The 15,426-nt window shown below is 53.8% G+C and overlaps 6 protein-coding genes across 6 annotated transcripts; 3 read left to right on the top strand and 3 right to left on the bottom strand.

Moving 5' to 3' along the window:
- Window positions 1-38: 38 nt before the first annotated feature.
- On the bottom strand, window positions 39-626 carry AYL99_08959 (DNA-directed RNA polymerase III subunit C19; the record flags this gene model as incomplete). The annotated part of the gene is made up of 4 exons (XM_018840467.1): window positions 39-163; window positions 222-298; window positions 359-450; window positions 543-626. The coding sequence occupies 4 exons, from the start codon at window positions 624-626 to the stop codon at window positions 39-41; spliced, it is 378 nt and encodes a 125-aa protein (XP_018690214.1).
- Window positions 627-4,476: 3,850 nt separating this feature from the next.
- AYL99_08958 (hypothetical protein) lies at window positions 4,477-5,883 on the top strand (the record flags this gene model as incomplete). The annotated part of the gene is made up of 2 exons (XM_018840466.1): window positions 4,477-4,682; window positions 4,737-5,883. 2 exons carry the CDS (start codon window positions 4,477-4,479, stop codon window positions 5,881-5,883), a joined length of 1,353 nt encoding a protein of 450 aa, XP_018690213.1.
- A 1,238-nt stretch (window positions 5,884-7,121) lies between these two features.
- AYL99_08957 (hypothetical protein) lies at window positions 7,122-8,264 on the top strand (the record flags this gene model as incomplete). The annotated part of the gene is made up of 1 exon (XM_018840465.1): window positions 7,122-8,264. The coding sequence occupies one exon, from the start codon at window positions 7,122-7,124 to the stop codon at window positions 8,262-8,264; it is 1,143 nt and encodes a 380-aa protein (XP_018690212.1).
- A 66-nt stretch (window positions 8,265-8,330) lies between these two features.
- On the bottom strand, window positions 8,331-9,316 carry AYL99_08956 (hypothetical protein; the record flags this gene model as incomplete). The annotated part of the gene is made up of 2 exons (XM_018840464.1): window positions 8,331-9,101; window positions 9,155-9,316. The coding sequence occupies 2 exons, from the start codon at window positions 9,314-9,316 to the stop codon at window positions 8,331-8,333; spliced, it is 933 nt and encodes a 310-aa protein (XP_018690211.1).
- Window positions 9,317-9,834: 518 nt separating this feature from the next.
- On the top strand, window positions 9,835-11,725 carry AYL99_08955 (hypothetical protein; the record flags this gene model as incomplete). The annotated part of the gene is made up of 4 exons (XM_018840463.1): window positions 9,835-9,979; window positions 10,031-10,178; window positions 10,233-11,500; window positions 11,544-11,725. 4 exons carry the CDS (start codon window positions 9,835-9,837, stop codon window positions 11,723-11,725), a joined length of 1,743 nt encoding a protein of 580 aa, XP_018690210.1.
- A 706-nt stretch (window positions 11,726-12,431) lies between these two features.
- AYL99_08954 (hypothetical protein) lies at window positions 12,432-15,209 on the bottom strand (the record flags this gene model as incomplete). The annotated part of the gene is made up of 1 exon (XM_018840462.1): window positions 12,432-15,209. One exon carries the CDS (start codon window positions 15,207-15,209, stop codon window positions 12,432-12,434), a length of 2,778 nt encoding a protein of 925 aa, XP_018690209.1.
- Window positions 15,210-15,426: the final 217 nt, after the last annotated feature.

Here is a 15,426-nt window from a genome sequence, read left to right as displayed (position 1 = left end):
TGTCTCCCCGACAAGCCTGGCTTTTCGTGATAAACGGGTCATGAATTTGAGGCATTGAATTCGTCTCGCGCCTCGGAGAATTTCTTCGACACCACGTCACAAGCATCGATCATGTCCAGCAGCCCTTTCCTGAGTGCGTCGACCGCTGTCGTTTCGGTGTCCTCTACTCTGAGTCAGAATTTGGGTGTTCGGAAATGGCAACACCACGAGAAGTCACTCACCCCAAGTCTGGATCCGCATATTCATTTTGGTTTCGGAAGGGTGTGGAATGGTATAGCCACAGAATTCCACGTCGGGGCTTGTCAAGATCAGTCCATGTCATATAGCCAAGCATCCTCAACGGCTACGGGGACCATACTTCTTGTTGACAAAGTACCGCAGGGCATTGCCCATTGTGTGATCCTCTTTCTCAAATTGAAATGACGCCGCGTGCGAGGATGCGCCGGGAAGCTGTAGGATAGAGGCGATCAGTATCGTAGGTCAAAAGATTTTTTCATATACATCCCGCCCTCCCAGAGAATATCCTTCCCCTCGAGACTTACCACAACCAGTTTCTTCACACCGCGCAGCAGCAACTCCTCGATATACTCGGGATCATTCACGTCGTGTTCCGGAACCTCCGACATGTTTGTTTTATCTGTGCAAGATGTCTTTCTCCGATGGATGCTGGTGAAGAACGTCGTCGAGTCGGAAGAAGAGGCGGCATGTAAAATCTTCAGCCTCAGGACAGAACAGGTTTAGCTGCCAAGACCCTAGAGGCAGCCACCCAATCAGGAACAGGCCAGGCTGAAGTGGACATGATCAACATAATGAATAGTACGAGGTATTCCAATACTCCCTCGCATCTACTCTCTCGTTATAAACCTGTTGCCACTGTTGCTATGACCCGTGGAGGGGCGACTGCGCCCTGTTTCTTGACTTTTGCATATCACTGGTGGGGGATGACGACGCCGTGTGCTCTTTCGGTGCTCTGTTACATCGCAAGCACAGCAGTTTCATTCAGCCGAAAGGTCCAGTGACGACACAACCGGCTGATTCTGGGATCGCATAAAAACAGAGGAAAGGATTCGTGAGGAGCTGCTCGGATGGGGATCTCAAATCATGAAGACCCTGCCTCGAGTGTCGTAGGTCTACCCACTGGTGTGCGAATACAGTCTCCGATATGTCCCAAAGGAGAGTTTTTGCTCAAAGTATTACAAGGCATAATGGGCGTTCCTGATTCATGGGCGCCGTAGCGAGAAGATCTATGAGCTTCTGTGAAGCGCGATGCCATAATGGCCCCCCTTCCACCACCCACTCAGACGACAAATAGGAACAGCACGCTATCAAGACTTGCTTCAAGTTACGCTCTCATAGTTGAAGCATAAGAAATGAGGCAAGGTCATCCCGTCCACTGTGACGTCCTCTCCAGACACATTGTGCGGACCAACCCAGAGCCGGCACGAAACGCCCGAAGTCACAGAGCACAGTGCAAGGAACCCTTTCGGCCATCAATAGCATAAGGTACCCGATTGAGATCGATGCGAAAAGACCCTATAATACGAGTGCTGCATACGACAAAGACGTGATAGTACACCCGTCCCCGAGATATCGTCTTTGCCAAGCAAAAGTCTTAACAATGGTTGTATTGATCAGGCGATCCTGATTGCCTTACTTTTTGGGGGGTTTAAAGCTTTGCAGTATGCTGCTCATTTTGACCCAGTGAATGGACTTGAAGCTGGTAATGGCTCATGGAATGCTCTATACTGTAGACATTGACGTCGTGAATGCGCCGACCTACGAGGACATACCGAAGGATGGTGAAAGAAAGGCAAGGTGGCGAGGTGGGTAGATCCCATTCTGAAGATGCTTTGCACATGGCTGCAAATAGACGTGCATAACGGGCATGTCTGAAGCAATGGCGTCAGTAACTATCGATCCCGGTGGCACAACCAGGATCTTTTATCGACGGCCGAACTAGCGAATGTTTTTCCAGTGTTTGTGCCACGCGACACACGCGGGAAACGCAATAAATCCACCCTTGCGTTGACACAAGCCCGACGATATGATAGTTCTGTCAACAAGAACATGATCTGAAGCAACCGTTTTTACACTCGAAGCGAGACAAGGAGGCAGCTTGACTGCCAAAGGGAGTCCTTAGCCTTATGCGGGCGTTTCAAGGCACATTATCATTCGCTCATCTGGGCGCCACGATTGGGTTCTCTCGTGGCGTCAGGTTGGGGCAGTTGGAATTGGACAATACCGCGCCTGAAACTAGCGAGATATGAGACCACTGGCGGGAGAGAAGACGCCCAATTGTGAAATGGCTGGTCCTCGGAAGACGGGAAGATTTTGACACAAGTCACGTAGGACAATGATCACGGGGACCTTTTTTTTTCGGCGACAATGCTGAAGGTGTGTAGAACCAAGAGCCATGTTCTAACGAGTGCCACCATCAAGATCCATAGTGGTGGCTGTTGCTCGTCGTTCAGCTGCCCCAGCAGTCGAACACTGCCGCAGCACGATCGGCCACTAGAGGCGTTTCACCATCATCCTGTGATTCACCTAGAGTGTATGGCTTTCTCCGCGTAGTGTCCTGTTTCTGGTAAGATTAGTTAGTATGGAGTAGCCCATTCAGGATACTCGAGTGCTGGACGCCGACGAGAGCGTTGACTGTAATGGGAATTGAGAGTTCTGCGGTTGTTGCTAGGCTCCGTTCGAAAGGCTATTGAGCCTATCGATGCATCTGGAAAATGCAGCCTGAGTAACCTTCGCTTCGACTTCACAAGCTAGAATATTTGCGAGGCCTCTAGTCCTTATCAAATGTGGCCTAGGCTATGTGTGGCGGGCGGTAAGCTGCATGTCCTCCTCTGAGTTGGGCGATGGTCCAAATCCTGGTTAGGGACTTGGATCCGATTGCAACGTGTGACATGCATTCGTCAGAGGCTGATGTTGGACCTAGTGCAGCCCGTGTGAATCCGAACTTCCGGGTCTCTTGGTGCACTCGAGGTCCTCTCTATCTCTTGCGACCATGATGTGACACCGCGCGTCAGAATGGCATTCACAGCACGAGGTTCAGCTCGTTTGCCTCCACTGTCCAAACGTGACTTCTGTGGAGGAGCCGTTGGAGTCAGAAACAGTGTGAAACCCAGGATGGCGAAAAGCCCATGGCAACAATATTGACGCAAAGCTTCGGGATATGAAACACGATTTGCCGCATGGTGGGCAAGACGAGAGGCCCCAGGAGCGCGAAGCAAGCCTTTAAGCTTAGTCTCTCAGTCGAATGAGGTCGCTTAGTTGTCGCATCCGAGAGGTTCCCGCGTGTGTTGGCTGACTAGGGAACGAACTAGTGAACTCCGAAACATGAACGGGTTGGGTGGGAGTCATGGGTGGCAGCAGGATGGGGGGAGTTTGAATAATATCTCGATTTGATCCCTGGCCCCCGAGTCAGAGGACCAGCAAGTCATAGGGCCGCCTGGCCGCAGAGAGGCTGATGATGGGAGGTCGGGGAGTGAATCAGGCTATGTCGTAGGCTCTGCTCGGCGCGGCCTAAGCACGCACCTTTGGTGCCTGTGGGTGCTGCGTGTCAGATGCATGCCCCCCTGGAAAAAGGCCCTCCATGGCGCCCATGAAACCTTCTGGTTATCCATCGCTAGCCCAGACTCGGCTTAACGGCCACAATCTGCGCAGACACATGGCAGGCCGAGCAGAAGCTCTGACAGTTGGTTCTTGGAACCCCAGTGCCACCGAAGCCCACCCAGAGCCACTTCTCGACGTTGTCCCTGGCTTGGCCAGGTGGGCTAGTGGGCCTAACACCAGTCGAGGCTAGGGGGCTTGATCTCATCTGTTCCACCCCCCGATTCTGAATCCCTAGGGTGAACCCAACGAGACTCGCGAGACTCGACCAGTGTCTTGTCTCTCGTTTGCGGGTGTCCTTGGGGCGCCCTTGGAGCTCTCCTGCGCGTTCGATTTGCTCCCTGTCCTGCACCTCCCTTCCCCTCCCTGCGCAGCCCGCCTTTTCCCATTTCCATTTCCATTTCCCAATTGCACTTGTGCTCGTATCCTTTCCTTTCCCCCCTTCCCTCATTCATCCGTCGCCTGCATCTGCGAGGTCTGTTTTCAACACGACCTAGCCGCTCGTTGCTTTGCTCATCCCGTTCCCTACTATTCCGTCTCTCACAAAACACCTCACGTCGCCTCTCGATCTTTTTGTCGCCATCACGGTCGTTCGCTACTCGCAGGGTTGTGCTCGGCTTTCTGTCAAATCGCCGCCATCCATCTCGCGCTGCTTGCTGGCGAGGCCATTCGTTTAGCGTCCAATTATATTTTTTCGTCTTCCGACGCCTCTACAACCGACAACAGACGGGAAGCTTGAGGCTACAAGTCCTTATCACGGAGAGGAAGAGCGGGATAATCGACTGCTGTTCTGAAGAGGCTATCTGTGCGACTCGAACGCTCAACCCCCTCTGCAGCCAGTTCCAGACGGCCGCCCTCGATATGTCGACCGCTGTCGCCCCAGCAGCAATTGCTGCGCTCCCACCCCTTGACCACAATCCGAGCCCCAGAACATATCCGCCATTGGCTCCTTCGAGTATTTCGCATCCAAAGGACAGGAATGTAGATATCGCCATGGTCTCGGAAATGAACGGTGGCATGAATACTAATGAGAGGACACCTTCGGACGGGAAAAGGTCCCCCAGGTCGTAAGTTGCTCTGACAGCCTCTCCCAGACGTTAGCTGATTATCTGCCAACCCAGCAGTAGGAGCACCGGAAACCCAAAGATCATAGTGAAGAAAGAGCCACCGACCTCTCCTTCGCTACAGGCGAGCACTCGTCATCGGCCAAAGAAGTTGGACTTGAACACAAACACCGCAATCTCGACCGGTTTGAATTCAAGGCCTTCCGCAACTCCACTGACTGCGAGGGACGGCTTGGTGATGCATGATGTCGGGTTGGCCTGTTTGTCGCCCGGATTCCAGACCCAAGATCCCGCCATGCGAGAACAGCTCGAACGGAGCATTTCTGTGAGGGATCAACAACGATCAATTATCCAGGCAAGACTTCTTAAATCCGCCCGCGGCGATGCGCCAGAGTCTGGAAAGAACGGTGAAGCGGCTGGCCCAACTTCCAGCAAGAGCACCGTGGCCGGTTCGAAGAAGAGACCCCCACCAGGTTTATCGATTGTTCCTCCGCCCGCAGAGCGATTTGCCAATGAACGCGTGATACAGTCCGCACCATTAAACCAGACTTTCACCGGGCGGCACGACCCTCCTCCCGCATCGAGGCAGGTCAGCAATCAAACACACAATCTGGCACAAAACTCACATATTCAACACGTACCTGCCATACAGACCACCAACCGGCTGCCCCCTATTGCTGATGTCTTTGGGGGTAGTGAGCTCCTCCCGGGCCCTGGTCGACCATCTTTTCTCCACGCAAGCTCAACTTCGTCTCAAAGTCTCGGTCCTCCTCTGCCATCACCAGGATTCCCTCCGCAAACAGCCCACCCGACCTCCCAGCCCCAGTCCCACAGTTTCGATCGACCTAGGGAGTATCGGTCGGCGGAAGAAGCCGTGCACGAAATGACCGGAGGACGAGAGGACCTCTTGCCGAAAATTGTTCACTATGGTGGTCACCAACCCCCAACGCCCCCTTCACCTCGCGCTGGACAGAAGGACAGTCTCACTCCACACAAATATCAACCCAGTATGCAATCCACAAGCAGGAGGAGAAGCCGTAACGAGTACGAGGACGGTAGCAGTCCACCGCTCGGCCCTGGTCCCGATCGAATTCGTTATAATGGACCCTTTGGGGAGGGACGGGACAGCCCAGCCACACAGAGAGCAAAGAAGGAGGAATTCTTGAGCCTGTGCTCGAGAGCTTGGGATCTGTTCCACTCCTGAGTTGCACCCACAGCTCGTCGTTTTCATGTCCTTGTCGGTACAGACAAGACGTTGCTAGCTCTTCTTGGGCGACGGTGCTTCATGGCGTAATGAGACATGGCGGGTTTTGTTTCGTGGGATCCCGGATCTGTCAATGTGGTTTTGGAAACTCATCAAGGTGCTTTTTTGGGGATTTTGCGATGAACTTTCAAAAGGCGGCAACCGCGTAATGACGAATAAGGACTGGCTGGACTGGGACCATTGCTTTTAATACCAATTACCGACTTCAGGTCACAACGAATGGGTGGGATGGTTGAACAGGGACTGGGAAGATGTGGAGGGCGCCAAAGCTTGGTATCACAAGCTGATGATGATGCACATTTCTCCTGATTATTACGTTTGGGAACGGATGGGAGTGCACAGCAGATTCCGCTAGGATTTGGAAAATGAGAGATTTAGCCGCCTTGGAACGGTGCCCAAATTGATAGTATTTCATTTCCGTTGATGTTTCTTTTGAAGGCCCCCAACAAGTGCCGTTGGTACTGAGATGAGAGGAGAATCCCGCCTGTCAGACGTGAGTCCTTTCTCCAACTCGCACTTGGAGAAAAGCGTCTGACCCCTCTCGTCCTCCACGGACCACGAGGCTGAAGAGTCCTTTCTCCAACACCAACGACCGAGTGCCATACTTTTTACCTCCCAAGGGCGCTCGCTCGAGCAATGCTTTTTAAAAGCGAGTCGGAGTTGTTTGTCCGTGGAGCCAGCTTCCCTTGGTGCTTCTCTTTCTACCTACCGTCAAACCGCCTGCAGTCTCAGTTTCTTCCTCTTGATACATTAGAGTCGTTTAGAACTCCGCCGATTGATATACAGAAGGTACTTCCTCTCTTTCTCGGGCTGGACAGGAGTCCTCAGACCGCTTTCATTGAGGACAATTCGAAGTCGACCAACACTAGAAAGAAGGGGAATAATTCCTTTTTTGAATGCTGGGAGGGCAGAATAGGGCACGAGTAACGTTAGGTCTCGCACAACTCCTTCGACGTACGAGCCGGGGCTGGAGCACGCTACCACCACCATCGTCAACTGCGACTTCGACAGGGGTCTACCACGCGCAAGGTTCCTCCGAACCTCTATCTATCAACTACTTCTCTGTCAGTGAGAGTGCCGCTTTCCGGGCTAGTTACCCCAGGACATTCCACACACGCAGCTCCAGCGGCACCAAGCACACCTATAATAGCACTTCTAGCACCAAAATCCCGTCCACAATGCGTGCGCAAGTCCTAGAACGCTTCAATACCCCATACACCTTCAAGACCGACCACCCTGCGCCGCCTCCGCCCCAGGGACATGAACTCCTCATCCACGTCAAGGCGGCGTCGTACTGCCACACGGACGCGGTCTTCGCCGCCGGTGCCATGCAGCAAGAACTGCCACGCATCAATTCTCATGAATTCGCGGGCGTCGTGGAGCAGATCGGCCCCGACGCCAAGAAGATTGCGGAGGCAAAGGGGCTGAAGGTGGGGAGCTTGGTGGGCGTGCCGGGGAGGGCGTTCAACGCGTGCGGCCAGTGCAAGGAATGCACCGAGAATGGTGGGGACATGAAAGGGTACGGTGTCTGGTGTACACGCGCAGGCAATCTGGGCATGACCAAAGACGGCGGGTTTCAGGAGTGGTGTCTGGTGGATGTCCGGCAGGTGGCCCGCGTGCCTGAGGGAGGAAGCCTACAGGCAGTGGATATTGCGCCGCTGATGTGCGCGGGTGTCACGGTTTGGAACGCCCTTGAGACGGCAGGCGTGGATACGACGGCCGGCAAGAGTAGTGGCCAGGGCAAATACGTGGCGATCCTGGGGGCGGGCGGAGGATTGGGACATCTGGGGGTACAGTTCGCGGCCAAGCTGGGGTGGAATGTTGTCGCCGTAGACACGACGCCCGCCATGGGGATGCTGAAGGATGTGGTTGAGGGACTTGGAGAGGACGGTCAGAGAGTGACGGTGGTGGATGCGTTGAAGGAATCGGTCGACGACGCGAAGAAGCGCATCTTCGGAGAGCCCGAAAAAGGGCTCGAGGGCGAAAAGGGCTGCGACTCGTCCATCATCCTTCCCGAATCGCAGGCCGCCTTCGACTTTGGCATGGGCGTGTTGAAGAACCACGGCACCTGTGTCTGCGTGAGCTTCCCCAAGGACGGGTGGAGGTTCAAGCCCGGCGACCTGGTGTTTCGACACATCAAGCTGCTCGGCGTCCTGACGGGAAGGAACCGACAGCTGCAGGCCATGGTCGATTTCGCGGCGAAAAACGGCGTGAGGGCCAAGATCAGGACGTACGCGCTGGAGAAGTTGAATGAGCTGGTCGAGGACTATCACCGGGGTGTGGGTGGGAAGCTGGTCGTGGATATGGAGAAGAAACCATAGTCTCTCTCTCCCTCTCTCTCTCTCACACACACACATGGTAACAAACTGCATTTCGATTCCTCGTGGCTATCGCTCACGTCTGACCCGGGGCATATCTCGTGCTTCTTTAGTCTTTTCCCTCTTCCTCCGTCTCTTCTCCGCCTTATCCCGCACCTTTTTGCCCAGGCTTTGCAGTCTCTCCTCCTTGGCAAGCCTCCTGATATCCGCCTCCTTCAGATAGTATGGCTTCGACTTTTGTCCCGTGCGAAGTGCCTCCTTTTCCCTCTCTTTGTGTCGTTTCTGGATCTCCCTCTCGCGCTGCTGAGCCTCTGCATTGCGGATCTTGGATTCCAGGGACATGACCTGTCGCTTCAGATCAGCCACAGCGTCAGGATCCTTGGTCTTTTTGATTTGAGCCTTGAGCTGGAGAACCTCGTCGGCTTGATAGGTGGACAGGAAAGAATAGTTCTTGTTTGCCTTCTCCGTGGCGTTTCTATCCCGGTTTGCGGACATGACGGTGGGGTCGAAGCGAGGATCTCGCGCTTTCAGGGCAGGGGATGGCTCGAATATGATCCTCTTTCGCGACACCGGTTTCCGCGCCGATTCGACGGTCGGGGCATGTTTTGATGTTCGTCTGGGCGCATCAATCCGCGCCTCCTTGGCTCTTTTGCGCGTATCGAACGAGTCTTCCCGGTTTGCTTCCCTGTGGTCCCGTGAGGCCTCTTCCAAGCTCTCCGCAAATTTTCGCTTCCGAGGTTTGGCATCGAAGGTTTCCTGAGCTTTCGCCAGGGCACCGAAGCTGATATCACCGAGAGGGACTTCGTCGCCGGCTTCTAACCCAGATGAGAGGGCGTCATCCTGAGAACTGTTAGCATAGTAGAGCACCTCGGCACCTGTATCTGTATACCTACCTCGTTTTCAGACTGCGAGTTGCTCCCGACGGAGGCATCATCACTCTCTGACTGCGTTTGACTGCTCAAGTCCTGGTCACGAGACTCTAGCTCCACATCCTCTTCATCTTCATCTTCATGCCTCAATTGAATGGGTCGCTGGAGAAGCTGTCCCGAAGCCATTGGAGTCGTGAAGGGAGTGCAGCGGTGTGCACAGTAATGATTCTTGAACTGCGGACCCCACCGGAGGCCTTTTTTTTTGGAGGCATGGAACCCGATAAGTAGTTACTCAGTAATAGGCGGCGCCAGATCGACAACCTTAAGCCAGATAAAGTTGACGACTGCGCTATAATATTATTACGCAAAAGAGGAATCCCCATGCTGGGTGCGACGCAGTCTGCACAGTGCAGAACTTGCTCTCTGCCTGTCCTACTTCCTACTGCCTGACATTCACTCAGCCTCACCACCATCTACGGCTCTGCCCTGCCCGTCGCTGGGTTCTCCCTCGACGCATTCTGGCGTTGCGCAAGGGGGTTGCCCTCTGTCGCAGATCGCATCCAAGAGTCTGCCTGACCTTTCCAAACATCCACCTCACTTTCGCTGCCTACTAACTCTTCTCCCAGTGGCAGCCCAACCCTCGCATCTTACAATCCTCTCTATACTCTTCATCCCTATCTCCCCGTACTCCTAGATTGGCCAACATGGTCAGGGATGGGGGCGACCGGTACCGACCGGACTATGGTCGACCGCATGAGCGACCGGTTACCCTCTCCGAAGGGTTTCAGTCGCAGAGTGGAGGCGCATATGATTCCTACAGACCAGATCGATTCGCACAACTCAGACAAGGTGACTATTTCAGTTGCTATAATCAATGCAGAATTGACACATACAATGCAGTGGATTCATGGAGGCCCCCCAGGAACGACGAGTCGCACTCACGGACCGCCACAAATTCCCAGTCCTCTCACCATATCAGTGTTGACTCAGCTGCGGTGGCACACTCCCGAATTCAATCGTTCTACTATACTCCATATCAACCTCTAAGGTCAGTCCATAGCTACGCTCGATATCCTACATATCGAGTTGACAAGTCATACAGAGTGTCGGATGGCACACGCGAGAGGCAGATCATCCAGCAGGCTCAAAGCAGATTCTCGATAACTCAACCACAAGACACACCTCGATATCAATTACGGGAGAGACGGCCAGAGCAGATTGCCCCATATAGCACTGCAGCTGCGGGTAGACGTGCACAGGATGGGACCAGCCCAGTTCCCCGACGTTCTCAGCCCAGTGGATGGACTGCCGAAGTCGAGTCTCCTCCTGCACCGGTAGCAAGCGAAGAGTACAAGAGGCGAGCAGCGCTGGCACCGGCCCTGAGAGAAACACCACAAAAGCTTCTTGTTATTCTGGACCTCAACGGCACACTCCTTGTCCGACCTCAACGTCATCGTCCAAAGTACATCATTGTCAGACCCGGTGTCCGCAAGTTGTTAGACTACCTCTTCCAGAACCATGTTGTCATGGTCTACTCGTCTGCGAAGCCCGAGAATTGTGCGGCCATGGTAAATCAGTTCTTCCATCCGACCCAACGGAGTGCGATGGCCGGTGTGTGGGCCAGAGATAAGCTCGGCTTGAGCAAATTGCAGTACAACAGCAAAGTTCAGGTGTACAAAAAGCTCGAGCCGATCTGGAAAGATAAAAAGATCGGAAAGAAGGCAGGACCTGGTCAGAAATGGGATCAGAGTAATACTGTCCTTGTTGACGACAGCCAACTGAAAGGGCTGGCGCAACCCCATAATCTATTGCAGATCCCGGAGTTTTTCAACGATGCGCCCAGAGAAGGGGGTCAAGCGCTCTTGGACTGGCAGCGTGAACAAGAACAGATTGTGTACTCTGTACAGCAGAAACTGGAAGAACTCAAATGGCAGGTCGACGTATCCAGGTCGATTCGACAGTGGCAGACGGGCCAGCGACAAGCGCCGGGCGTGGTCGACGAGACAGTAGACCAAAAGGCTCTCCAAGGTACTGCGGGCCGTGAGCTATCCCCGACACCGAGTATCGGTTCTCCTGTGCCGAGCGTCGGTGAGCATGAATCTTCAGTCTCGCAACAGGTTCAATCTTTAGACGCTTCTGTCCAGTCTGATATCGAGAACTCGAAGGCGTACGAACCAGGCGGAGGATTTGGGGATGTCAACACCGCAGCTGATGTCACTTTTGCTTTGGATGAGCTAGAAAAACACATCGACCGCAGCCTGAATCTTAACCAGAATCAGGATCGAGGTACACACCCGGCTGTTGGTTCTTCGACCGCTACCACTGGCGTCGCTGGCCCTGCCGTCAAAGACCGAGTTCATCCACCACGAAGTGAGTCACCAATCGACGAGAGTGTCTGGACTGACATTCTCAGAGGCCAAGAAGAAGAAAAAGCCGGGCATGTCGAACAAAGTGCCCAAGAGCCAACGCAAAAGGGAGATCAAGGCGGCCGCGAAGGAAAGACGTCGCGCCAAACAGCAAGCCCGGGCCCAGGCCGCCAGCGCCGCCAGCGCAAGAAAAGAAGTGCGAGGGGGAAAAAAGCGCCCGAATCTCTGAGCGATGTCCCGCCCGCTCTAGAGGGCGTTGACACCTGAAAGTGCCTCGACGGACGTCGCGGGATGAAGATGGATCGATCGTTCGGTGTCATGGATTCTGCTTGCTGGCCCAGTGCCTCAGATTAGATCAGATGGAGGGGGGCTCGTCACCGCACGGGTTTTTATGGATTATGAGAAACAATACTCTCCTGCTTCGTCGATCGCACGAAGGAGCCGGCTTGTCGCGCGATGTCGGTCTGTTTGTTGTACGTCCCATGCCACCGTGGTATGGAAGGTATCATCAGTACCTGGTTTGCTTGTTGGCGTGCTTCGTCTCACTGAGCTGAATCTTCACTGATGGTGCTCGATCCAGGCGGAAGAGCCGGAGACTTGCTCAGTATGCGCGACCGAAAATCAGAAAATGATGTGAGAGAGAAAACTCTCCCTCACATGAACATGAATGGCTACGACGGTGGATTCTCGGATATGGAACGAATCCGGAACACAGGCTAGCAGCTATCAAACTCATCGAGCTTCAAATCAAATGCATCAAAACTTCCCAGACAACGACATTTTCCCGCACTTCTGCTCATGTGTCCTTAGCTCCTTGCTGCAAAGACGAAACCATCCCCCTTTCTGACGCTGTGGAACGGGAAAAATCAGCGCCCGTCATCTCATACCATGGAAAAAGTCGCAAATCAGAGTGTGACCAACTCTAGAGAAATGCACTAGTCGTCGATCACGACTACCTCAACATCCTCAACATCCCCAACATCCTTGACACCTTTCGGCAACCTCTCCCAGCTCGCATCTGCTTCATCCTGCCTCTTTCGTGCTTCGTCGGGGAAGCTGAAAATCTCCAGCGTCTGCGCCTCCAGAGCCGCCGCTACATGCATCCACATTGGCTGTCCCCATCTCCGAGCTTGATGACCGGCCGCTTTGGCGCATTTCAAGGCGGGCTTCTCGAGCGTGCCCTTGTACAGCTGGTCGTGCATGTAAATGAGTGCCAAAGCCGTAGTTTGTGCGCTGCCAATTGCCTTGCCTTCGTCCATCGCTTGTCTCAGAAGCTGCTTCTCTGCGAGTGTGTTTGTGGACAGAATAGACTCGAGCAGCATGAAATGCGCTCTGATGTATCGGTTTCCACAGTTTTGAACGGCTGGAATCAAGGTCTTGATGAGAGAAGACAAGCGCTTGTGTTGCGGATGGGCTGGATTGTAGATGATCAAGGCGGAGTTCATGGCTGCAAGGATGGAAAAGTTCCGGGTTACGTCGGAGTCTGCGTGGTGAGAATTCGCAATCCGGTTCGAGGTCCCGGAGCCAGCTGATGGTGAAGTCTGCGGTGTATTGAGGTCGAAAAGGGGCGATTGATAGACCTGAAGGGCGGCTGTCAGATCTCCCGTTCCTTGCAGCACGGCTCCCCGGAGATATAAAAGGCAATATTTCATATTGACCGGAAGAGCGTCACCCAAGTCCTGCGAAATTGCATGAGCTTTGTCTAATGTATCGTTGGCTGCCGGCCAAAGCCCTTTCGAGCATTGCAGGAAAACGAGAAGCAACAAGAATCCCGCTTCCGTAATCTTTTGGGAGGTGATCTGTCTTTGGTACTCTCGGTACCCTGCTTTGAGGGAGGGCATCCCCAGGGCTCGAAGAACCGAAAGCCCACTGTCCAAAAACCTCTCAGCTTTGGCCCCGTCAGCCCCATTCTTGTAAGCAGAACTTTCTGCTGAGAACAGGAAACCCAAGGCTTCTGTTTCATCTGTCCCCAGCCATGAAAAAGGGATGTGGTACTTTCCATTTTTTTCAATGACATACCCATTCCCATGCAGTTGCATGCCAGCGACGGCCTTCCTGGAGACTGGAATATAAATCAAGCCGTCTCCTCTCCAATTTGGATGGCTCACGGCCTCCACCAGAGCGTCTTGCATGATCTTGCGCTTGATCTCGCTTTGGGCAATGTCGGCTTCTCGGACGCTGCAGGCAAGGTCGATAAATTCCATGAGGACGGTCAGCTGCGGGTTCCCAGCCACATCTGGACTCAACTGCAGAGCTCGAGCCTTCGCCAGCGCGGTCTGACTCGTTGTCACGGCATCCTGGCTCGGGCTAGACAAATGGAGCAGAGCTTCAAGCGTAGCGGCAAATGCGAGTATTGCACTGTCGGAATTTTGACGAGCCAAGTGCTCGATCTTCTCCAATTGCACCACCGCGCCGTGGATGTCACCCGGGGCGCTGGAGGCGAGCGAAAACATGGCATGCTGGAAGCGAAAGATATAAAGCCACGCCGTATGGCGATAAGCTTCGATGTCCTCAATCAATTTCTGGATATCTCTGAGAGCAGCTTTGGGCTTCGATTCGTAGAGTACCCTGGACAAGAGGAGCTGCATCTCGTACTTGAGATCGATAAACTTGTGTCGTCCGCACAACTCTATGGCCTTTGTCAAGATCGTCTCGGCTTCATCATGGTTTTCGGTCTCGGCATACAGAATTTGGGCATAGCGTAGAGAGACCTGGGCTTCTCTCAAAGGAGGCAGCTTGAAATTGGCAAGGACTGATTCGAGACAGCCAAGTGCGGTCGAGATGAGAGAGTAATATTCTTCCGTCAAAGCGGGCAGCTTACGCGCCGCTTCGAGGTAATCGTCGGCAAGGACGCACAAGAGGGAAGGATAATCTGGTTCGGGCTCGTGGAGTGGAACTGTAGGGTCGCGGTGATCCCGTGCTTTAGTGGCCGGTTGCTTTGGCTTTGCATTGACCTCAACGCTTTGCAAGACACGAGACTGGCCCTCGAGGGGCATATTGGGCGTATTTGAGCCACCTGCGGATGTCATCTGCCTCTCCTTTTTCTTCGACGAGGAGGGGGAGGAGGAGGCGGGAGTAGTGGGGGCCGTCGGTAGGTCAGAGACCACAGAGGACTCGGAGCGTTGTGTCAGATGCTGCTTAGGCAGCTGTGGTGCATGTTGAAGCTGCTGGGGATGATTGGGAAAATTCTGGTGGGCAGATTGCGGCCTCTGGGCTTGAGATTTGAATTGATGGCCGGCTCTCGGAGTCTGTTTGCCGTGGAATGTCTGTGGAGGGGAGGAATGATCGGGGCGGCTAGGAATCACGACTCTGATGTAGTCACCATCGTAGTGTCTTGGATCGGCTTGTCGTCGCTGAACGGTGTGAGGCTGAACGGCGTGTCGGAGAACTGAGGCTCCAATGGTGTTGGGCTCAGATTGAGCGAATTGCTGTGGCTGCAGCTCAACAGGCTGTTGATAGTATGAGGGTTGAAACTGCTGTACTTGAGACTGATAGGGATAGGCCTGATTGTACCCCTGTTGTTGATAGTACTGAGAGTAGTTCTGCGGGAGAGGTTGGGGATTGAACGGCTGATAATAAGGCTGTGCCTGAGGATGCCCTTGAGGCTGTGGAGGGTGTTGGCCCTGACGAAAGGTGTTGTTGGGATCGTAGAAGTAGCCTTGACCGTGGTGGGAGTTGGGATTTGAGAAGGAAGAAGGGAGGTTGGGATCCATGGATGGAGAGCAAAGAGGGCAGCAGCCAAGGTGGCCGTGCGCAGTTTGTTGCGGCCTTCAGAACAAAACACTTCAAATTTCGATCAGATGATCCAAGACCTGTCAACTTTCTCATCAACCACCAATAATGATGTGTCCCGTGAGAGCAAACCGGCTCCTCTCTGTTTCTCTTCTCTTTGACGTCGGTTGAATCGCGTCGATCCCTCCTCAATACTCA

The sequence above is a fragment of the Fonsecaea erecta genome (genome assembly GCF_001651985.1).
Source record: "Fonsecaea erecta strain CBS 125763 chromosome Unknown Scaff8, whole genome shotgun sequence".
Lineage (NCBI taxonomy): Eukaryota > Fungi > Ascomycota > Eurotiomycetes > Chaetothyriales > Herpotrichiellaceae > Fonsecaea > Fonsecaea erecta.
Note: the sequence above shows the minus strand (reverse complement) of the source record. Positions and strands in the feature narration are given on the sequence as shown.